The 19105-nt window shown below is 39.4% G+C and overlaps 1 protein-coding gene across 1 annotated transcript; it reads right to left on the minus strand.

Annotated features, from left to right (window-relative positions):
- Window positions 1–907: 907 nt before the first annotated feature.
- map6d1 (MAP6 domain containing 1) lies at window positions 908–18606 on the minus strand. The gene is made up of 3 exons (XM_057856674.1): window positions 17875–18606; window positions 13952–14219; window positions 908–1532 (listed from the first exon to the last, which is right to left on the minus strand). Exons 1-3 carry the CDS (start codon window positions 18270–18272, stop codon window positions 1461–1463), a joined length of 738 nt encoding a protein of 245 aa, XP_057712657.1. The 5' UTR covers window positions 18273–18606; the 3' UTR covers window positions 908–1460.
- Between the last annotated feature and the right edge of the window lie 499 nt (window positions 18607–19105).

Genomic DNA, 19105 nt, shown 5'->3' on the forward strand with positions numbered 1-19105 from the left:
TCTTATTACTGTAATTCAAGTCCTGTATGGAGTTTCGCCGATGTCCAAAATATATAACTGTTGTTCTTTTCTGGCTTAAATTGTTTAAGTCAACATTTCTCATAACTAATGTGTGTGTGTGTGTGCGCTCCCGCAGCCAGGGGATACAATTTTTGACAGGGGTAACTACATTGGCTAGTAGGGCTGCAGCTATCGAATATTTTAGTAATCGACTGAAAATTCTTTCGATTAATCGAGTAATCGGATAAAACATGTTTTTTTTTTTTTAGGTAACGCGCAATTATAAATATAGATGAGAAAACGACATTTCATCTAATATTGAACCATTTTCAGTCGGTCAATGTCTTTATTTTCGATGTACATTGTTGAAAACAGCCAACAACCTAATTGCATCTCAAATGTGACTAAAAAAAAGGACTAATTCACTGCTTTCACTCAAAAAACTTTTAGATCTTATAAAAAAATATATATATTTCTTAACTAAAAATGTTATTACGCTTGATAACACACATCACTTAAAATGTGTTTTTCCCACGTGTTTCCATTGGAATTTCCACTTGTGTCAAGCTATAAGTTCTAGTTAAGTTTTAAGTTAGTCTAAAATGTTAAGTCCTGATAGGATTTTGAGTTTTTGTAGTGTTCAAAATAAATGCTGTGCTGCATTGGAGCACATTAGGCACCAGTGCTACTTGGTGTTTTATCCAGCAATGACCACTGAGCTAAAATTGACAGCATTCTTAAGTTTTTATTTTCACCCTAATCACTCTACAGCGCTGTTTTCACAGATTAAATAAGTAAGAGTTAGCCACGCATCGACAGTGGTCATAATGAATAGAAACCTAGCCCAGACAGTAACGTTAATCTTATTTATGAGCGCTGAGAAGTGTACTGCTTTAAGATGGCGGCTGTTTTATTAACGCCGCCGAGTCGATCATTTCACATCTAGTTCTACGTACATGTGATATCTATGACACGCATCAGACGAAATATTAATATTAGACGAAATATTGATTGTTGGCAGGAGCATATCGATAACCTTTTGGGAATACAAAGTGATTTTTTTAGTCATTTTGCATTCATATTTTTACCATAAAAGTGCTTCAAAAATGAGAGGAAAAGGGCTCAGAATCCTTTTTATTTCATTCACATCATACTAGGAATCGATTTACAAAATCATAGTTTTGCAGTGGCTCTCAACACAAGGAAATTAAACAATTTTTAATTTAAATGCTAAAACTCAAGCACGGGTAGGCGCTCACCCATTTTATCTCACAGATTCCGTTTCGTGTGCTGTAAAGAAAAACAAGCTAGTCACTCACATGCATATTCAATTCCATAGCAACTGAAGCAGACTTTAAAGGGGGGGAGAGTTTTCCGTGTGATGTCATCATTAGCTCTGCAGGGTTCCCTCCTGACACCTTCCCTTGCATAGATTGCCGAAGACATTCTTCCGTCAGATATTAAAATGCCCGTGATCCGCTTTGAAAGACTGCTGAAGGGTTCGGCGGCAGCTTGGTCCTAACCAGATGTTCCTGCGGGAAATCACGGTGACATCAAGTTAGACACAGAAATCAGAAATTTCGCTTCTAACAATGATCGACTATGTCGTGGGCAAATTAGGTCAAAGTTATTTTAACTTCCATCTCTGCAGTCTTTTTATCTGAGCATCAGAGAGAAAGTCTTTGGCGAAGTGGTGGGCTCGCTGTCCCGGAAGCCCTTGGGTGGGTGGTGAGGGAAGGCATGTTACAAAGCAGTTTGAGTGTGTGACTGTAGTCACCCGCTCCCACACATCCAATAAGCATCCATCTTTTGTGTTTTCAATTTAGCAGCCTGCTCATATGCCTCTCAGTTACTGTATCTATTAGGAGTGGGAACCTCTTGTTACCTCATGATACGATACGATTTGCGATTCAAAGCTCACGATAACGATGATCTGACGATATGGCGGTATAATGATTATCGATACAATGGTCAGGAAATCATTCTAGGATATTCTACAAACAACTAAGAAACAGAAAAACAAGCTTCTGCTGCGAATTGGCATGAGTTTATCACTAGTAGACGTCCACCCTCCCACTTCAAACGGATTGAACGTCTATGGGCATCATTGGCAGCCAATGAGGTAATTTAAGGTCATTTACCTGTTGATTTTTTGGGGTATTTTATGGGTCACTTCCTGTTTATTTTGTGTTACAGAACAGGAAGTGACCTGAGAATCACCCAAATGATTAGGCAGTGACTCAAACTCGACAGGAAATGACCTGTAAATGAACAGCAAGTGACCTTTAAATGCCCGGAAAATAGGATAGAATGACTGTGAATGCTCTGGTTTCAAATTAGTGCTGCAACAATTAATCGATTAACTCGAGTAGAAAAAAAAAAATCAAATTTTGCTGCTTCGAGGATTCGTTTAATTAGAGCGACGTAATGGTTTGTTTTGAAAGTGTTGCATTTAGTTTGATTGATTTGGATGAATACACTGCCCTCTAGTGGCAACAGTGAATATGCCATAACTCTTCTGAAGGAAATAGTTATTTTTCTCGCACACAGCATATAACTGTTTGCATTACTCTAATAATATATAATATATATAATATAATCATCAGAGAATAGCATCATTTCTCATATTTACTTTAGGACTGTTTGTATTACTCTAACACACCTAATATAAAATAAATAGCACATACACCATAGTTTAATGAAAAGCAGAATAGAGGGCATAAAATATACACAACGCCATCTTATCACAGAAGCCCAACGCGTCATGAGCAAGATTGACGCACCAACTGTTGCAATCAGTTCTCCTGGGCACTCCAGGACAAAGCAGGGCGTTCTGTCCTAAAACAAGTAGCATCGGAGAACACCCTTGCCCAACCAGGATAACAAGTTGATAGTGCGGGCACCTTGGACGTCAAGACCTGGGGAGGAGATCGGAGGGATGGGCTGCGCTGAGCACCCCCCCCCCCCCCCCCAAACCCGCCCACCCTCCATCCCTGGGCTGGCTGGGTGGGGGCCGGGGCCCTGGGTTGGCGCCCGCATGGCATCTCTGCTCGTCTGCGTGGCTGTCACGTGCCTGGTGGGGCTCGCGTGCGGCGGGATGTGATAGGGCACGCTCGGGTGTGGGGTCCCGGTGCCGGCATTGGCGATGGGGCGGGGTAGGGTCGGTCGCCAACGGGCTTACACTCACAAAGGATTCACACGATTACTGGGTTCTAGATCACAGAGGTGATTTGTGTACACTCTACCCCTTTCAATCACTTAGCTTTTAGACATTTCCGCCCCCGTCCCCCTCTTTCCCTGGTCAACAGGCTCCCCACATGGTGTCAACCTGAAATACATCTAGGTGAAGGTGGCAGCAACATATTAGTAGTTAGTCTAGACGTTCAATGTATTTCTTCTTGTAATTTGTGTTTCTTTTCTTTCTTCTCTTGTGTTTCTTTTCTTCTGTCCCCCATAACCCCTTCCTGTTCGCTGCTTTGTCATAATAAACAAGGTATGTTGAATGATCACAATGGGAGTATGTCAGACTCCCAATGTGAAACATTAAAACTGTTCAGACTATCCGGGCACTTCCATTCTCTGTGTCAAACAGCTGAACAGGACAGGTAAAAAAAAAAAAAAAAACTGCCACAGAGGGATGATCCGAAGACGACACCCAGCCACGCCTTCAGCCCGGCCCACTCCACCACAGCACCACCACATTTCTATGTAGCCATGTTTTGCTGACCCTGGATCCAGCAGGGTCTCTCCGTCGTCTGTTTTTGCCTTGTTTTTGACCATTGTCGCCAAAATAATCGTCAACCTGTTTTCCGTGAGCCTTCTTCAAACTTTTGGAACATGGAGTCAGTACAAAGGGGTAACACCGGAGTGAACGCGCGGAATTTTGGCCCTTCCTGCCGACTTGCGGGAGCGGTGCCAGCGGAACACCCATTTCGTTCAGCTGTCGCTGTTTCCGCAGCTTGACCGGGGGGCCGAATTCCTTCACTTCTAACAGCTGAATCCAGCTGCTCCCTGTTAAGACCAACATAAGGTATGTTTTTGTTTGAGCTAATATATGTTTATGCATTCGTTATTTAGTTTAGAAGTATATTTAAAAGTTTTTTTGTGGGAATATGTATTTGAACAATTTGTTGAGAGCTTTGTTAAAAAAAAAAAAAAAAAGAACGATAGCATATTATAGCATTTAAACTAGCCAATGGTTCTTTTGTTGTACTTAGAGCCTAATTTTTTTTTTTTTTTTTTTTAAATACCGTTTTAGGCTAAGCTTAGGTATTTTAATTTCGTTTCAAATGCATTATTTGCACTTGTGAAATGAAAGTTCAATTCTGCATCGTTTGAAGAAATACTCAGGTATTTTTTGAGAGTGTAATCTTAGCAAACCAAAATAAATTATTGCAGCCATAAACATTTGGTTCTTTGTTTTGCATCTCCTAAAATGTATTCTGCAACGCATTAAATATTAGTAATCCGATTACGTGATTATTCTAACTAATCGATAGATTGAATGAATGAATGAATGAATTTATTGTCATTATCATCATCAAGACGATGACAGACGAAGGAAAGATGGGAAAAGCAGAGATTAATCGATTTCCTAAATAAATGATAGCTGGAGCTCTAGATTGGACGTCTACGGTGGCCAATGGCAACTAATAAGTTCAATTTTGGGGCATTTCACATCATTTCCTGTTGATTTCGGGGCATTTACGGGTCACTTCCTGGTGATTTTTGTGTTACTGAAAAGGAATTGACTCAATGATGTCCACAAATCAACGTGAAGTGACTCAAAATAAACAGGAAGTGACCTGTAAATGCCAACAAAAAAAGACAGCGAGAACAAAAAGTGGTATTTGGTATGTGGCAAAATGGCTTTTGGCAGGTGGGATTTTTTCGGGCATGTGCCATTTTTTTGGTATGTGGCAAAATGGCTTTTGGCATGTGGCATTTTTTTGGTATGCAGCAAAGTGGCTTTTGATATTTAGCATTTTTTTGTATGTGGCAAAATAACTTTTGATATATGGCTTTTTTTAGATGTAGCACTTTTTTTGTATATGGCATTTTTGCAGGTCATGCACGTCCATGCCATTAACGGCTATGCACGTCCAAATTTTCCATTCATTTTAATATACCAAAAACCATTTGCCACATACAAAAAAATACCACATACCAAAGAAAAAATGGCACATACAAAAAAAATGCCACATACCAAAATCAATTTTGCCACATAAAAAAAAGGAACATACCAAAATCCATATTGCCCCTTGACCCCCCCCAAAAAAAGGCACATACCAAATAAATATGCCACATACCAAAATTCATTTTGCTACAAACTAAAATAAATCCCACATGCCAAAACCCATTTTGCTACATACCAAATACCACTTTTTGTTCTCGGCCCTGCTGAAACACTGGCTGTGAATGATCTAGTTTCAGTGCCATTGGCGGCGCTAGACGTCCAATTCAGCCAAAATGAATTGGTTGTCTAGCGCTGTCAATGGCAGCAAGCGAGTTCATGTAAACACTATCCTAATGGCAGATTTTGGTAGCCACCTGTTGGTTTCTTTAAAAAAAAAAAAAAAAAACTGTGACACTTTTTAACCCTTCAGACCCACATTTTTTCTGCTGGGCAAAAAAAAGTCTGTTGATTTTCACTCTACTCAAACACCAGAACTCAGTGCAATTTTTGGTCGGGGATATTTCATGCTTTTTTATGCTAATCTTCATGTGTTTTAATAAGAAATGAGCACTTGCATTATCCTTTTTGAAGTTGCATTTGGTCAGCCATTTTCAAAGAGCCAAAATTAGCAAAGAGGGCATGCTAAACCTCATGATTTGATTTCTGTGGGTAAAGTTTCATCCAATCATTCAGTCCCAGAAGTGGCAATAGCAACTAAATTCTTTGTATTTATTGGTTTAGAGACACAAACGCGTCATGTCCTTCAGCAGCATGCTTAGGTCTGAAGGGGTTAAAACGTTACATTGATTCATGGTGGAAATATAGTGATAAACTTTTGGGCAACAAAGTATCGTGATACATCACCTTTCCAATATATTGTCACAAACCTAGTGCTGATGTAGATTAGTGTTTAATTCAAAAGTTACGAATGTAAGTGCGGTTCTGTGAATGAAATAAAATGACAGTGTATTTCGACTTTGGGATAAATTTTGCCTAGGTCACTTGGGGTAGGAATGTAACCCCGCTGCAAGTCTTTTGTTCTTCACCCCCAAAGTCATCCAACTGTGCTCCTGTGGCACAGTCATGCTGAAAATGAAATGAGCCTTCCAAGTTGTTACCACCAAATTGGATGCATTATGTCCTGATAAGATGAAGAAAATTAACCCTATGCTTGATGGATGACTACTTTAATCAAGATCTTTTGGCTATGCGGTGTACCTCTACACCACATTACCTCATTCTGAACTTGCTGGTTTACCCCTCACCCGTATTTTCCCTTTGCCAAATTGGCACAGAGTGCTCTTGTGTGTTCTTGGGCAGCGTGGGAAAGGGGAAGAACAAAGAGAGCGAAAGCCTGGCATGTGGACTGGAGATAAAAGAAGAGAAAAGCAGGACAATGGAGGACAATATAAAAGAAATGCTGTGCCTGGCATTCCAGAAGATTTCTGAAGAATTTTGTTCCACTCAGTTGCTTTACATTGCATATGTATCAGTTCGGTTGAAAGCAGAGCCTTAGGTTTTTATGTTCATCTATTGGGTCCATCCATCCATCCATCCATCCATCCATCCATCCATCCATCCATCCATCCATCCATCCATCCATCCATCCATCCATCCATCCATCCATCCATCCATCCCCACCCACTGTATCTATCATCCATCCATCCACCCATTCATCCAACTGTATAATCTATCCCACTGTATCATCCATCCATCCAGCTGTATCGTCCGTCCGTCCATCCATCCATCCAAATGTATCTATCATCCATCCAAATCTATCTATCATCCATCCATCAAGCCATCCAACTGTATCCTCCATCCATCCAAATGTATCTAACATCCATCCATCCATCCATCCATCCATCCATCCATCCATCCATCCATCCATCCATCCATCCATCCATCCATCCATCCATCCAACTGTATCTATCATCCATCACACTGTATCATCCATCCATCCACCCACCCATCCATCCATCCATCCATCCATCCATCCATCCATCCATCCATCCATCCATCCATCCATCCATCCATCCATCCATCCATCCATCCAACTGCATCCATCACCCATCCAACTGTATCTACCATCCATCCATCCTTCCGTCTGTTCGTCTGTCCACCCATCCATTCAACTATCTTCCATCCATTCATCCATCCAACCATCAATCCAAATGTATCCATTATCCATCCATCCAAATGTATCTATCATCCATCCATTCATCCAACTGTATCATCCATCCGCCCACCCTCTGTATCTACCATCCAACTGTATCTATCATCCATCACACTGTATCATCCATCCATCCATCCATCCACCCATCCCTCATCCATCCATCCATCTATCTATCCAACTGTAACATCCATCCATCCAACTGTATCTGTCATCCATCCATCCAACTGTATCTGTCATCCATCCATCCAACTGTATCCGTCATCCATCCAACTGTATCTGTCATCCATCCAACTGTATCTGTCATCCATCCATCCATCCATCCATCCATCCATCCATCCATCCATCCATCCATCCATCCATCCATCCATCCATCCGTATCTGTCATCCAGCCATCCATCATCCATCCACCCATCCCTCATCCATCCATCCCACTGTATCATCCATCCATCCACCCATCCCTCATCCATCCATCCATCCAACTGCATCCATCACCCAACTGTATCTACCATCCGTCCATCCTTCCGTCTGTTCGTCTGTCTACCCATCCATTCAACTATCATCCATCCATTCATCCATCCAACCATCAATCCAAATGTATCCATTATCCATCCATCTAAATGTATCTATCATCCATCCATCCATCCATCCATCCATCCATCCATCCATCCATCCATCCATCCATCCATCCATCCATCCATCCATCCATCCATCCATCCAACTGCATCCATCACCCAACTGTATCTACCATCCGTCCATCCTTCCGTCTGTTCGTCTGTCTACCCATCCATTCAACTATCATCCATCCATTCATCCATCCAGCCATCAATCCAAATGTATCCATTATCCATCCATCCAAATGTATCTATCATCCATCCATCCATCCATCCATCCATCCATCCATCCATCCATCCATCCATCCATCCATCCAATGGGTATCTATCATCCATCCGTCCAACGGTATCTAACATCCATCCATCCATCCAACTGTATCTGTCATCCATCATCCATCCATCCATCCAACTGTGTCTGTCATCCACCCATCCAACTGTGCCATCCATCCATCCATCCATCAATCCATACATCTATTCTTCTCTACAATATTTCCATTTTTCCATTCTTTGACTGCAGCCATTCATTTACAGTTTCATCTCCATGTGTCCTTCCATCCATATACTCTAACTTTTCCATCCATCCAGCCAGCCACACATCAATCATCCTTATCTATCAGCATCATCTCTCCATAGGCTTTATCATACATCTTTAAATCATCAATCCAGTATAATCCATGCACTTTCCACTGAATTTATTGATTTACTGTACAGCACGTATCATTCATCCAACATTCATCTTTTATCCATCCACTATCAACTCGTTAGGATCTGAGTTTTGTTTAGTTTCATTCCCTGTGTGAGTTGCTTGCATCCGCAATGAATGCATTTGCAATCTTGCTTCATCTCGTCCTTCTCTGACATGTCAAATCCCGCATACACACGGCAAGTGAAAGAGCTTCTTTTTCAACAAGAATTCATATTTTGCTGCTGTTATGAGCCTAATCAAGCGGTTGGGTACAACCTCCGCTGCTCAACGCTCAACTGCATGACACACAAGAACAATACATAGATGAGAAACCTGTCAACTGTGAAGGACTGTACCCTCGTTAGTATGGAAGAAACCCATCAAAACACCTTTGGGATGAACTCCGACACAGACTGAGAGATCTGACCTCGCCACTTCTGCTGCTGATGAAATTATGGACGTGGCCTCGTCGCACTCGCTATCCGGGACACTCCGATTGATAGAGTGTGCGCACTGCTGTTGACCTCTCTGTCTCTCTCAATCCACTCCCCCAAGCACTAACATTTGATTGAACATTATAGAGAACATTATACAGACCACCAAGGGGTCAAACATTTCCATTTTTCAACTTAGAGAAAGTGTAGTTTCACACTTATATCAATAACCTAATAGCCTAATCGCTCGAGTTAGTGTCTCTGAAACGTTTTACACCATTACCTAATAATATTCTGCTGTCTGACCACCAATAAAATAAAGTCTAGTGGACCCTCATGATACGAGCACCTCACCTTAAGAGAAAAAAAAAAGTCTCATTATGGGAAAAGCTTTTAACTATAAGGTGGACCCCTCGTAAAGTTGGGTCCCCCATCAGATGCAAATTTATATTAAAATAATATCAATTGTTTGTGCTACGTTTGTGCATTTTGATTAAAAATGGCAAAAAATAGCGTCAATTGTTCATGCTTTGTTTGTGCTGTAAACATTTTCGTTTGTATTGCTATCATTTTTACGATATATATATGTGTGTGTGTGTGTGTGTATATACTGTATGAAAATTTCAAGAATTTAGGCAATTTTAAGGTGAAGAAGGTTAATGGGTTATCAAAATAGTTGTGATTAATTTGCTAATTGATTAGTTGTTGATTATTTGTTGCACCTGTAGTGCAATCTAATAAAATACAGAAAGGCACTCAAAATGATGAAAATGATTAACTTTTACTCACATGTCAAGGCAAAAAAAAAAAAAAAAGAATCCAATTGATGACTTTTATCACAAGGGAATGCCTTTCCACCACCAAATAGCCATGCACTTGCTAAAAATCATTTGTTTTGTCTCTGTCTGAGTCAATTCTCACTTATTCAGGTCATTGTAAGCCGTAAATGTTGAATTGGGGCAACTGGATTTGAATTTGTTAGTGCTGAAAATATTAAAAAATGACTTTAGGCATTGACGCTACTAGGCTAATGAAATGCAGAATATTCTCTACAGTTTGGTGTTGCCACAAACAGCAAGCCAGTCAGCCAGTCAGGGAGGGAGGGGAGCTTTATCCCGCTCCAATCTGGAACAATGTCGCTTCACTAATGAGTTGCCAGCTTTATGCGCAAATCCTGTCACCTTCTTATCCATTATTTCAGCTCTGGTGTTCAACTTTCAATTTATGGGTATACATCTGTCTCTCTAGGGTTCTCTCATTATTACGGGAAGCTCAAACATGTCAGACTGTAGTATTATGAACATTTTCAGTTAGTACAGTACGTACTTGCGTTCCTTTTGTATGTTCACAGGGTTTATATAGGTATTAGCAAATCTTATTTAATGCTTTTTTTAACGGAAAACCGATATCCCGATATTGTCCAACTCCCCCCAAAAATCCGATACTGATGTATACTGTTGTATATTTAAAGCAACGCTTTTTAACTTTTCAGTTTTGGTCGATTTTAGCGACGCCGGTGGACAAAAGCGGTGGTGTTTTGCCTTGAGGGAGACTGCGTTTCCCATGAGGACTAGCGCACACCCGCAAAGTAGGGTTGTTCCGATCATGATTTTTTACTCCCGATCCGATGCCGATCGTTTTAGTTTGAGTATCTGCCGATCCCGATATTTCCCGAACCGATTGCTTTTTTTTGCTCCCGATTCAATTCCAATCATTCCCGATAATTTTTCCCGATCATATACATTTTGGCAATGCATTAAGAAAAAAATGAATAAAACTCGGACGAATATATACATTCAACATACAGTACATACGTACTGTATTTGTTTATTATGACAATAAATCCTCAAGATGGCATTTACATTATTAACATTCTTTCTGTGAGAGGGATCCACGGATAGAAAGACTTGTAATTCTTAAAGGATAAATGTGACTTTGTATATTGTGACTAAATATTGCCTTCTAGTGTATTTGTTGAGCTTTCAGTAAATGATTCTGCAGCCATTTAACTTCTGCCCAAATGCATGATGGGAAGTGCAACCATGACTGTGCGTAGGGGCATCAATTGATATATCTTCTCTGCGTTGAGAAAGAACATAGGGTGTTAAGAAAATGATCAACTACTACCTTTCTTCCCCACATTGCCTCCCACGTCATTTTTAATTGCCGAGAGAGGTATTGTAAGGCTTTAGCCACATAAAAAATGGCTCCAAAGGCTGTCATAATTCTCTCTACTCATTATATGCTGCCTTTTAGCGCGATCTATAGGTAAAACGGCGTCTTTATAGATTGTATGTGACAATGCGTGAGTGGGTCGTGCAGCGCATGTGTTAATTATTTAGCGTGATCGATTAAAAAAAATTAATAACCGCCGTTAACGCAATAAATTTGATAGCCCTACTGTAAGCCAAATTTGCTCTGGATGAGTGTAAGACATTTTGTCTGTAACGTTAAATACAATTAGAAAACGATTTAAATTAAAAAAAAAAAAATTAAAAAAGGCGAGTCCGATATTTTTTTGCCAATTCCGATACTTTGAAAATGACGTGATCTGACCCGATCGATCAGGACATCTCTACCACGAAGTGTCGTAAAATCATCACTCAATCAAAAATCAATCTCCCGGTCACCTGCAGATTGATTAAATAACATTTAACTAGTGGATATAAAAGAGGTGTCATTCAACTAGTTGCCAGTCGACATATTAACACAAATGTTATGAAGATATTTGATAAAGATTGAAAAGTTACCTAGTGTATTGTGTAATGTATTGTGGTGTCTCATTGCATACTTTAATAATGATAAATGTAACAACTGCAAGATTTTTCAAAAAGCAACTTCAACTGGAGTTATGGAAAAAGTGCCTATATTTTTTTGTTGAAATCAAAATAATGTAAACATCAGATTTTAACTTTATTTATGTCCAGCTCGGATCTTTTACATCCATTCAAAAGTGGGATAATTTCCCGGATGACGCGAAATGAAATCTGTCATAAGCATTCATTAATGCTCATGACAGTGTCATGTCATTATTATAAAGGTCTTATGACGCTGATGTCAAATAAAGTGTTACTGGTTAATATCTTTTGGTGTAAATATCCCTTTTCAAACGATATATTGATTATTGGTGCGAGCATATCGATAACCTTTTGGGCTACAAAGTATCGGATCTTTTCTCGTATTTACTGTTTGTTTGTATTACTCTCCAATATGAAATTAATAGCATGTATATCATAGTTTAAGAAAAACAAGCAGAATATATTTGATATTATGAACAGTTGGACTTGAAATGATTAGAAGTTGCAGCGCCAAGACAACAGGCAGATAAGGGCAGAACAGATACAGGACGCCTTCTGACCACGGAAGCCCAACGCACGTGTCATGCAGCTGACTAAGCAAGATTGACGCTAACAAGCAGGGGATAGGCAAGACCGCTACAAGTCCACGTCTGCACGACCAAATCCCGCAACCAGCTCTTCTGGACCTTCCAGAACAAATGGCGGGACATGTTGTCTTGCCACAAGGAACATCTGACATGAGGAACCCTGGGCCGAGAAGTGAACACTCAGCACTCACGTGGCGCTGATGGATGTTGTCGTTGTCCTGACAACAGTAACACCCGAATTCTCCTCTCCAACAGACAATAATCCTAAAGAACACACAAACACACCCTTCTTCCGGACCACAGCCCGCCTCACCAGAGCCTTTAAAGGACAATGTTTAACTACCGTATTGGCCCGAATATAAGACGACCCCCTCTTTTACAAGACTCAAGTTTGAAAAAAGACTTTTTGAACACCAAATTCATTTTTATACAGAAAATAATTACAGTACATCCGAAACAAATGATTATGACAATATATTTGAGAGAAAAAGCATGTTATTTTGCCACATTCAAATCTTAATATCTGAACATTTAAATAGTTAAACTAAAGTGCAATCACATTCGTAAATGAATGGCTTCTGGTTTTTGAAATGTAAATAAACCAATCTATTGTGATAAAACAACAAAATTGCAATAACTGCATTAACCATCAAGTCTAACTAACTGTAGTCTTGAAAAAATCTGAACAAGGAAAAACATTGCAATAAAATAATGCAAACTGGTTAAACTAGTAGCTGAGATCTGTCATGGCAGAATATCGCTTCAATGATATCTGGCGCCATCTAGTGTCGTGAATGGGGAGAGTAGCTGAGATCTATCATAAGAGAACATCGCTTCAATGATATCTGGCGTCATCTAGCGTCGTGAATGGGTATAACGTCTAGACCGCGAATATAAAACAACCCCCTTTTATTTCAATCTTATTTCAATGCAAAAAACACCGTCTTATATTCGGGCCAATTACAAAGCCTTTTTCCAGTGTTTAAAAGGGAGTCTGTACAAAGGGTTAGGACTCAGGTGAACGCGCAAAGTTCGGACTTTTGGCTGGGTTGTCGGGGTTCCGGCGGTTCGGCTGGCGTGATCCTGGAAATCTGGCTAAAAGGTCAGATTCCTTCAATCACCTTTCTAATACATTGTCACACCTCTAATGTTCACAGCAGTGGAGTAGTGCAACGTTAATGCCATATATTACCCAACTGAATATTAGTGAATGCTTTAAGCCACTTTCATCCTGATCTTTTCTCAAAATGTGTTCTATTGAGGTCAACCAAATGCGTTACCTAATGTGGCCTGTTTTAAAGAGCTGGGTCACTTTGAAGACATATGCTGCTGCATCACTACTCTGGGGTGCCCTAACAGCAGAAGGCCACATGGGAGACAAGTCAAGATGACTTTGGGCAGGATGAATGTGTCTAAAACAAGGCAAGTTCACAGATTTTTTCCTGAAAACATCATTTATGCCTCTACTTTTGATGGAATATGCTCACCTGCCCCTTAGTAGATGTGCTGTGCTCAGTCTTATCATGCTGGATACTGTGCAGGACCAGAGGATTGTAAGAGGGGCCGAGGACAGGCCGGGGGATTGAGGCGGGCTGTATATTGGTGCTCGCAGAGGTGATTTCCCCTTGCTGTGGGCCTATTGACCGATGGGCCTCGGCGCTGTAGGCAGCCTGGTAGCTGGTTTTGGGTGGGACGTGGCCGTTTTCAGTTGCAGGTTGTTTGTTGGTGCTTTTCGCCCATGGCCTGTACTCTTGTCTGGAGAAGGAAAAATTATGCAGCAGAAAATTATTAATGTTCAGAGGTTCTAGTAGCTTTTCTAGCTTTTCACTGGATACTTTTTTTGTTACTTGTACTCAAAGGTGGGTAATAACACATAACATGTACTTTTAAGTGTAGTTTTACTAAGCTTTACATTTTACTTGAGTAAATTTGTGAAGAAAAAACGCTTCGATATTTTGGGCTACAGAAGAGTCTAGGGCTGCAGTTATCGATTATTTTAGTAGTCGATTACTTGATGAACTAGTTCGTTCGAGATCGGATACAGAACATAAAAAAATTAAATTACCTGACCTGAGCCTCAAACGGTATAAAAAATAAATAAATAAATGAGGATATATGTACAACAAAAGAAAAATTGGCTAACTTACATAGCAAAAGTCCGCTAGCTTAAATGCTATAAAATACTACCGTTTTTTAACAATGCTCTTAACAAATGGTTCCGACACATATTCCCACAAAAATTGGATAAATATACCTTTAAACTAAATTATGAATGCATTAAAAAAAAACGAGCTCAAACAAAAACCTAGCTTATGTTGGTCTTAACAGGGAGCAGCTGGATTCGGCCATGTAAAATGAGGTAGACTAGAGGGCATTGTATCCACCCAAATCAATAAAACTAAATGCAAACACTTTCAAAAGCAAACCATTACAACGCCACTTTAATTAAACGAATACTCAAAGCAGCAAAATTTAATTTGAATCTTTTTTTTCTAATCAAATACTCGAGTTAATCGATTAATCGTTGCAGCACTACAAGAGTCATTACTTTTTTCCTCTTTATTATATTAGATTTATGAATTTTTTGCCAGCGATGCCAAGAGTAGGGACGTGCCGGGTGTGTTACCGGGGTAGCTCTACCGATTTCACCAATGAGACGTTGCAACAATAATCACATGACTCCATGATACCAATCAGACGCAAGCTTGCCGTTCTATCTTCACGCCAGCCTGTTCAATCATGTGGTGTCTTTAAAGCACCATAAAAACTGAGGTATCAGACAAGGGCGTAGGTTTGCATAGGGATAGTAGGGACATAACACCACCAACTTTTAGGGATGCTCAAATTGTCCCCACCAACTTTTAAGCAACATTATTTGCATTATATAAATTTATAGGTACGTTATTGTCCCGAATATAAGACAGTGTTTTTTGCATTGAAATAAGTAGGGAGGGAAATGTGATTAATCATGATTAATCACACAGTTGACATATGATTAACTAGATTTAAATTTTTTAATTGTTTGACAGCCCTAATACACACATATATATATATATATATATATATATATATATATATATATATATATATATATATATATATGGGACAACACTGACAAAATGACACTTTGACACAATGAAAAGTAGTCTATGTGCAGCTTACGTATATAATAAATAGGGCTGTCAAACGATTAAAATTTTAATCGAGTTAATTACAGCTTAAAAATTAATTAATCGTAATTAATCGCAATTCAAACCATCTATAAAATATGCCATATTTTTATGTAAATTATTGTTGGAATGGAAGGATAAGACACAAGATGGATATATACATTTAACATACGGTACATAAGTACTGTATTGCTTTATTATAACAATAAATAAACAAGATGGCATTACCATTATTGACATTCTGTTAAAGCGATCCATGGATAGAAAGACTTGTAGTTCTTAAAAGATAAATGTTAGTACAAGTTATAGAAAATTTATATTAAAACCCCTCTTCATGTTTTCGTTTTAATAAAATTTGTAAAATTTTCAATCAAAAAATAAACTAGTAGCCCGCCATTGTTGATGTCAATAATTACTTACACAATGCTCATGGGTGCTGAAGCCTTTAAAATCAGTCGCACCCAACCGCCAGCAGAGGGCGGCAAAACTCCGAAAAACACAACAAGTGAACCTTTCACTGTGCTGTCATTGTAATCTGTTTGAGCGGGGAATTTGTGCGTTAATTGCGTCAAATATTTTAACGGGATTAATTTAAAAAATCAATTACCGCTTGTTAACGTGACAGCCCTAATATATATATATACATACATACAGCATAGTTAGTTTTGCTATTAGAATAATAATGCTATTAATGTCCATAGGGGGCACTAAAAAAATAAATAAATAAAAACTACCATATTGGCCCGAATATAAGACAGACCTGATTATAAGACGACCCCCTTCTTTTTCAAGACTCAAGTTTGAAAAAAGACTTTTTGAAAACCAAATTAATTTTTATAAAGAAAATAATTACAGTACATCCGAAACAAATGATTATAACAATATATTTGTGAGAAAAAACATGTTATTTTTCCTCATTCGAATCTTTAATATCTGAATGTTTAAATATGTAAACTAAAGTGCAATCACATTCGTAAAGAATGGCTTCTGGTTTTTGAAATGTAAATAAACCAATTTATTGTGATAAAACAACAAAATTGCAATAACTGCAATAACCATCAAAGTGAAGTTTAACTGTAACTGTAGTCTTGAAACAAATCTGAATAAGGAAAAACATTACAATCAAACAATGCAAACTGGTTAAACTTGAGAGTAGCTGAGATCTGTCATGACAGAACATCGCTTCAATGATATCTGGCGCCATCTAGCGTCGTAAATGGGTATAATATCTAGGCCGCAAATATAAGATGACCCCCACTTTTTCAGTCTTATTTCAATGCAAAAACACACAGTTTTATATTCGGGTCAATACGGTAATGTCCATAGGGGGCATTAAAACAAACAAACAAACAAAAAAACTATATATGTGTAGATCGGTCTGATGCCAATTAACATTTTTGAGTTGTTGAAAGTGAAAAAATATTCATAAATGACTGAGTTATCACACTTCAAAGGAAAAGCCATACTTTGGACAAAATCACAAGAATTTAGTCAAAATAAAATAACGCCCACGGGGTTAAATTAATCAGCAAAAGTGTCGTTGCTCAGCGTCTTTGCTGTCCAATGATTGGTAATCATGCAATACTCTTCCTTATCAGTAGGTGTCAATAGATAGCTATTTACGTTGTTTAGTAATGAGTAAGAGGTATGGCGCTAGCAGCTAGCATTGGGGCTAGCGGCTAACTAGCGAAATTTAACTGTGACAACGATGGTAAAGGTTTTCAAAAAGGAAAGATGCTCGCTTAGAACTGGACAAAATTCATCGAATGGCTGTCGAAAGGATGCAAAAGCTATCTGTCATTGGGAATTACACTAAACTGTAAAGAAGAACTGGACATGGCGGGATTAATTTGGATCGGGAATGTGATACTCCATTAGAGGAAGCCCAGGTGTCATAATGAGTGAGTAAAAGTATGACTATAAAATGTGTATTGTTTGTTTAATTCATATTCAATACACTTTATATTGTTAATATTATACAGAAATTAATGTTTACAATTTTTTGCTGGTGTGCCCTCGTTTTTTTTTTTTTTTTTTTTAAAGAAAAAAGTGCTGTGGCTCAAAAAAGGTTGAAAAATACTGATATAGAGAGTACTAAAGAAGAACAAATTTAGACATAACAGCTACACTTTTTACAACCGCATGTTTGGGCATAAATTATGTTAAAAAATGCAACGAGTGTGGAAGGAGGTGTGCATAAAATTACATGAATTTTGCATGCAAAGTAGGTTGCGGACTACCTGTAGGAGCTCCTGTCCTCCTCTTTCACCTCCTGCCTCCCCCCTGAGTTTCCCCCGTTACTGATCCAAGGGAAATGGTCCTTCCTGGGAATAGGCCAGGGTTTAAAGTCTTGCTTGTACTGCGTGACGCTTGGGAAAGGCACCTCCGGGGGTTGGTAGTCCTCCCGAGGCTTGTAACTGGGCTCCCTGCGCGCCCTAAAGGAGCCTCGGGTCGGCGAGCCGGCGGCACCTCGCGGTCCAGGAGCCGAGGAGGACACCTGCTTGGTCACGGATCGCACCTCCTGCTCGGAGATATCCGAGTAGTTCTGGATGGTGAGCGGCACGGAAAGGTCCGACTTGTCGAATTGGTTCCAGAAGCGAGCCAGGCAGCATACTCTGCTGATGCACGGCCAAGCCATAGCCGCGTATTGGGATGAAATGAAATAAAAACGAGCAACCTTACATTCAAAATGAGAGCGTGGCACCTTCTCGGTCTGCTTGTGGGGTTCTGAGAGGGTCCATGTGACGGCAGGGATCAAGAGCTTCTCTGACGCGCTCTCATAGTGCCTCCACTCTGCAGAGGAATCCGCGCAAAAATATCTCCCTCATTCCAAATCCGACGTTCTAACGAAAAAGGGGGGCTGTTTTTCACATGCAGCATCCCAGTCTTCTCGGAGTCCACTCAGAGATGGTCCTGCACCTGAAATGAGCTTCTGCGTTTCCTCACGTTACATAATTTTGATGCATCGTCGAACGTGCATGCAGGGCAGAAAAGAAGGCAAGTCATCTTGAGGAAAAAATGGGCTTTAAAAACAATTAGAAAATAAATTGTAAAGTGAGGAATGTTGTATCACTTGAGCAAAAATTTTGAAAAGGAACTTATTACTTGGGGAAGTATTGTTGTGCTCTATTATATTACTACTACAGTGTATCATAAAAGTGAGTACACCCCTTGCATTTCTGCAGATATTTAAGTATATGTTTTCATGGGACAACACTGACAAAATGACACTTTGACACAATGAAAAGTAGTCTGTGTGCAGCTTATATAATGGAGTTAATTTATTTCCCCCTCAAAGTAACTCAAAATATAGCCATTAATATCCAAACCCCTGGCAACAAAAGTGAGTACACCCCTCGCATTTCTGCAAATATTTAAGTAAATCTTTTCATGGGACAACACTGACAAAATGACACTTTGACACAATGAAAAGTAGTCTGTGTGCAGCTTATATAATAAATAGGGCTGTCA

Source organism: Corythoichthys intestinalis, chromosome 14, assembly GCF_030265065.1.
Source record: "Corythoichthys intestinalis isolate RoL2023-P3 chromosome 14, ASM3026506v1, whole genome shotgun sequence".
Classification (NCBI taxonomy): Eukaryota; Metazoa; Chordata; class Actinopteri; order Syngnathiformes; family Syngnathidae; genus Corythoichthys; species Corythoichthys intestinalis.

What these genes read in the sequence shown, in the direction of transcription:
- map6d1 (XM_057856674.1), bottom strand. Translation starts at nt 18,272, where the DNA reads ATGGCTTGGCCGTGCATCAGCAGAGTATGCTGCCTGGCTCGCTTCTGG. An exon ending in GAGGACAGGAGCTCCTACAG is followed by an intron (nt 14,220 to 17,874) that starts GTAGTCCGCAAC and finishes TTCCTTCTCCAG; the next exon opens with ACAAGAGTACAGGCCATGGG. An exon ending in GCACATCTACTAAGGGGCAG is followed by an intron (nt 1,533 to 13,951) that starts GTGAGCATATTC and finishes GATTTCCCGCAG; the next exon opens with GAACATCTGGTTAGGACCAA.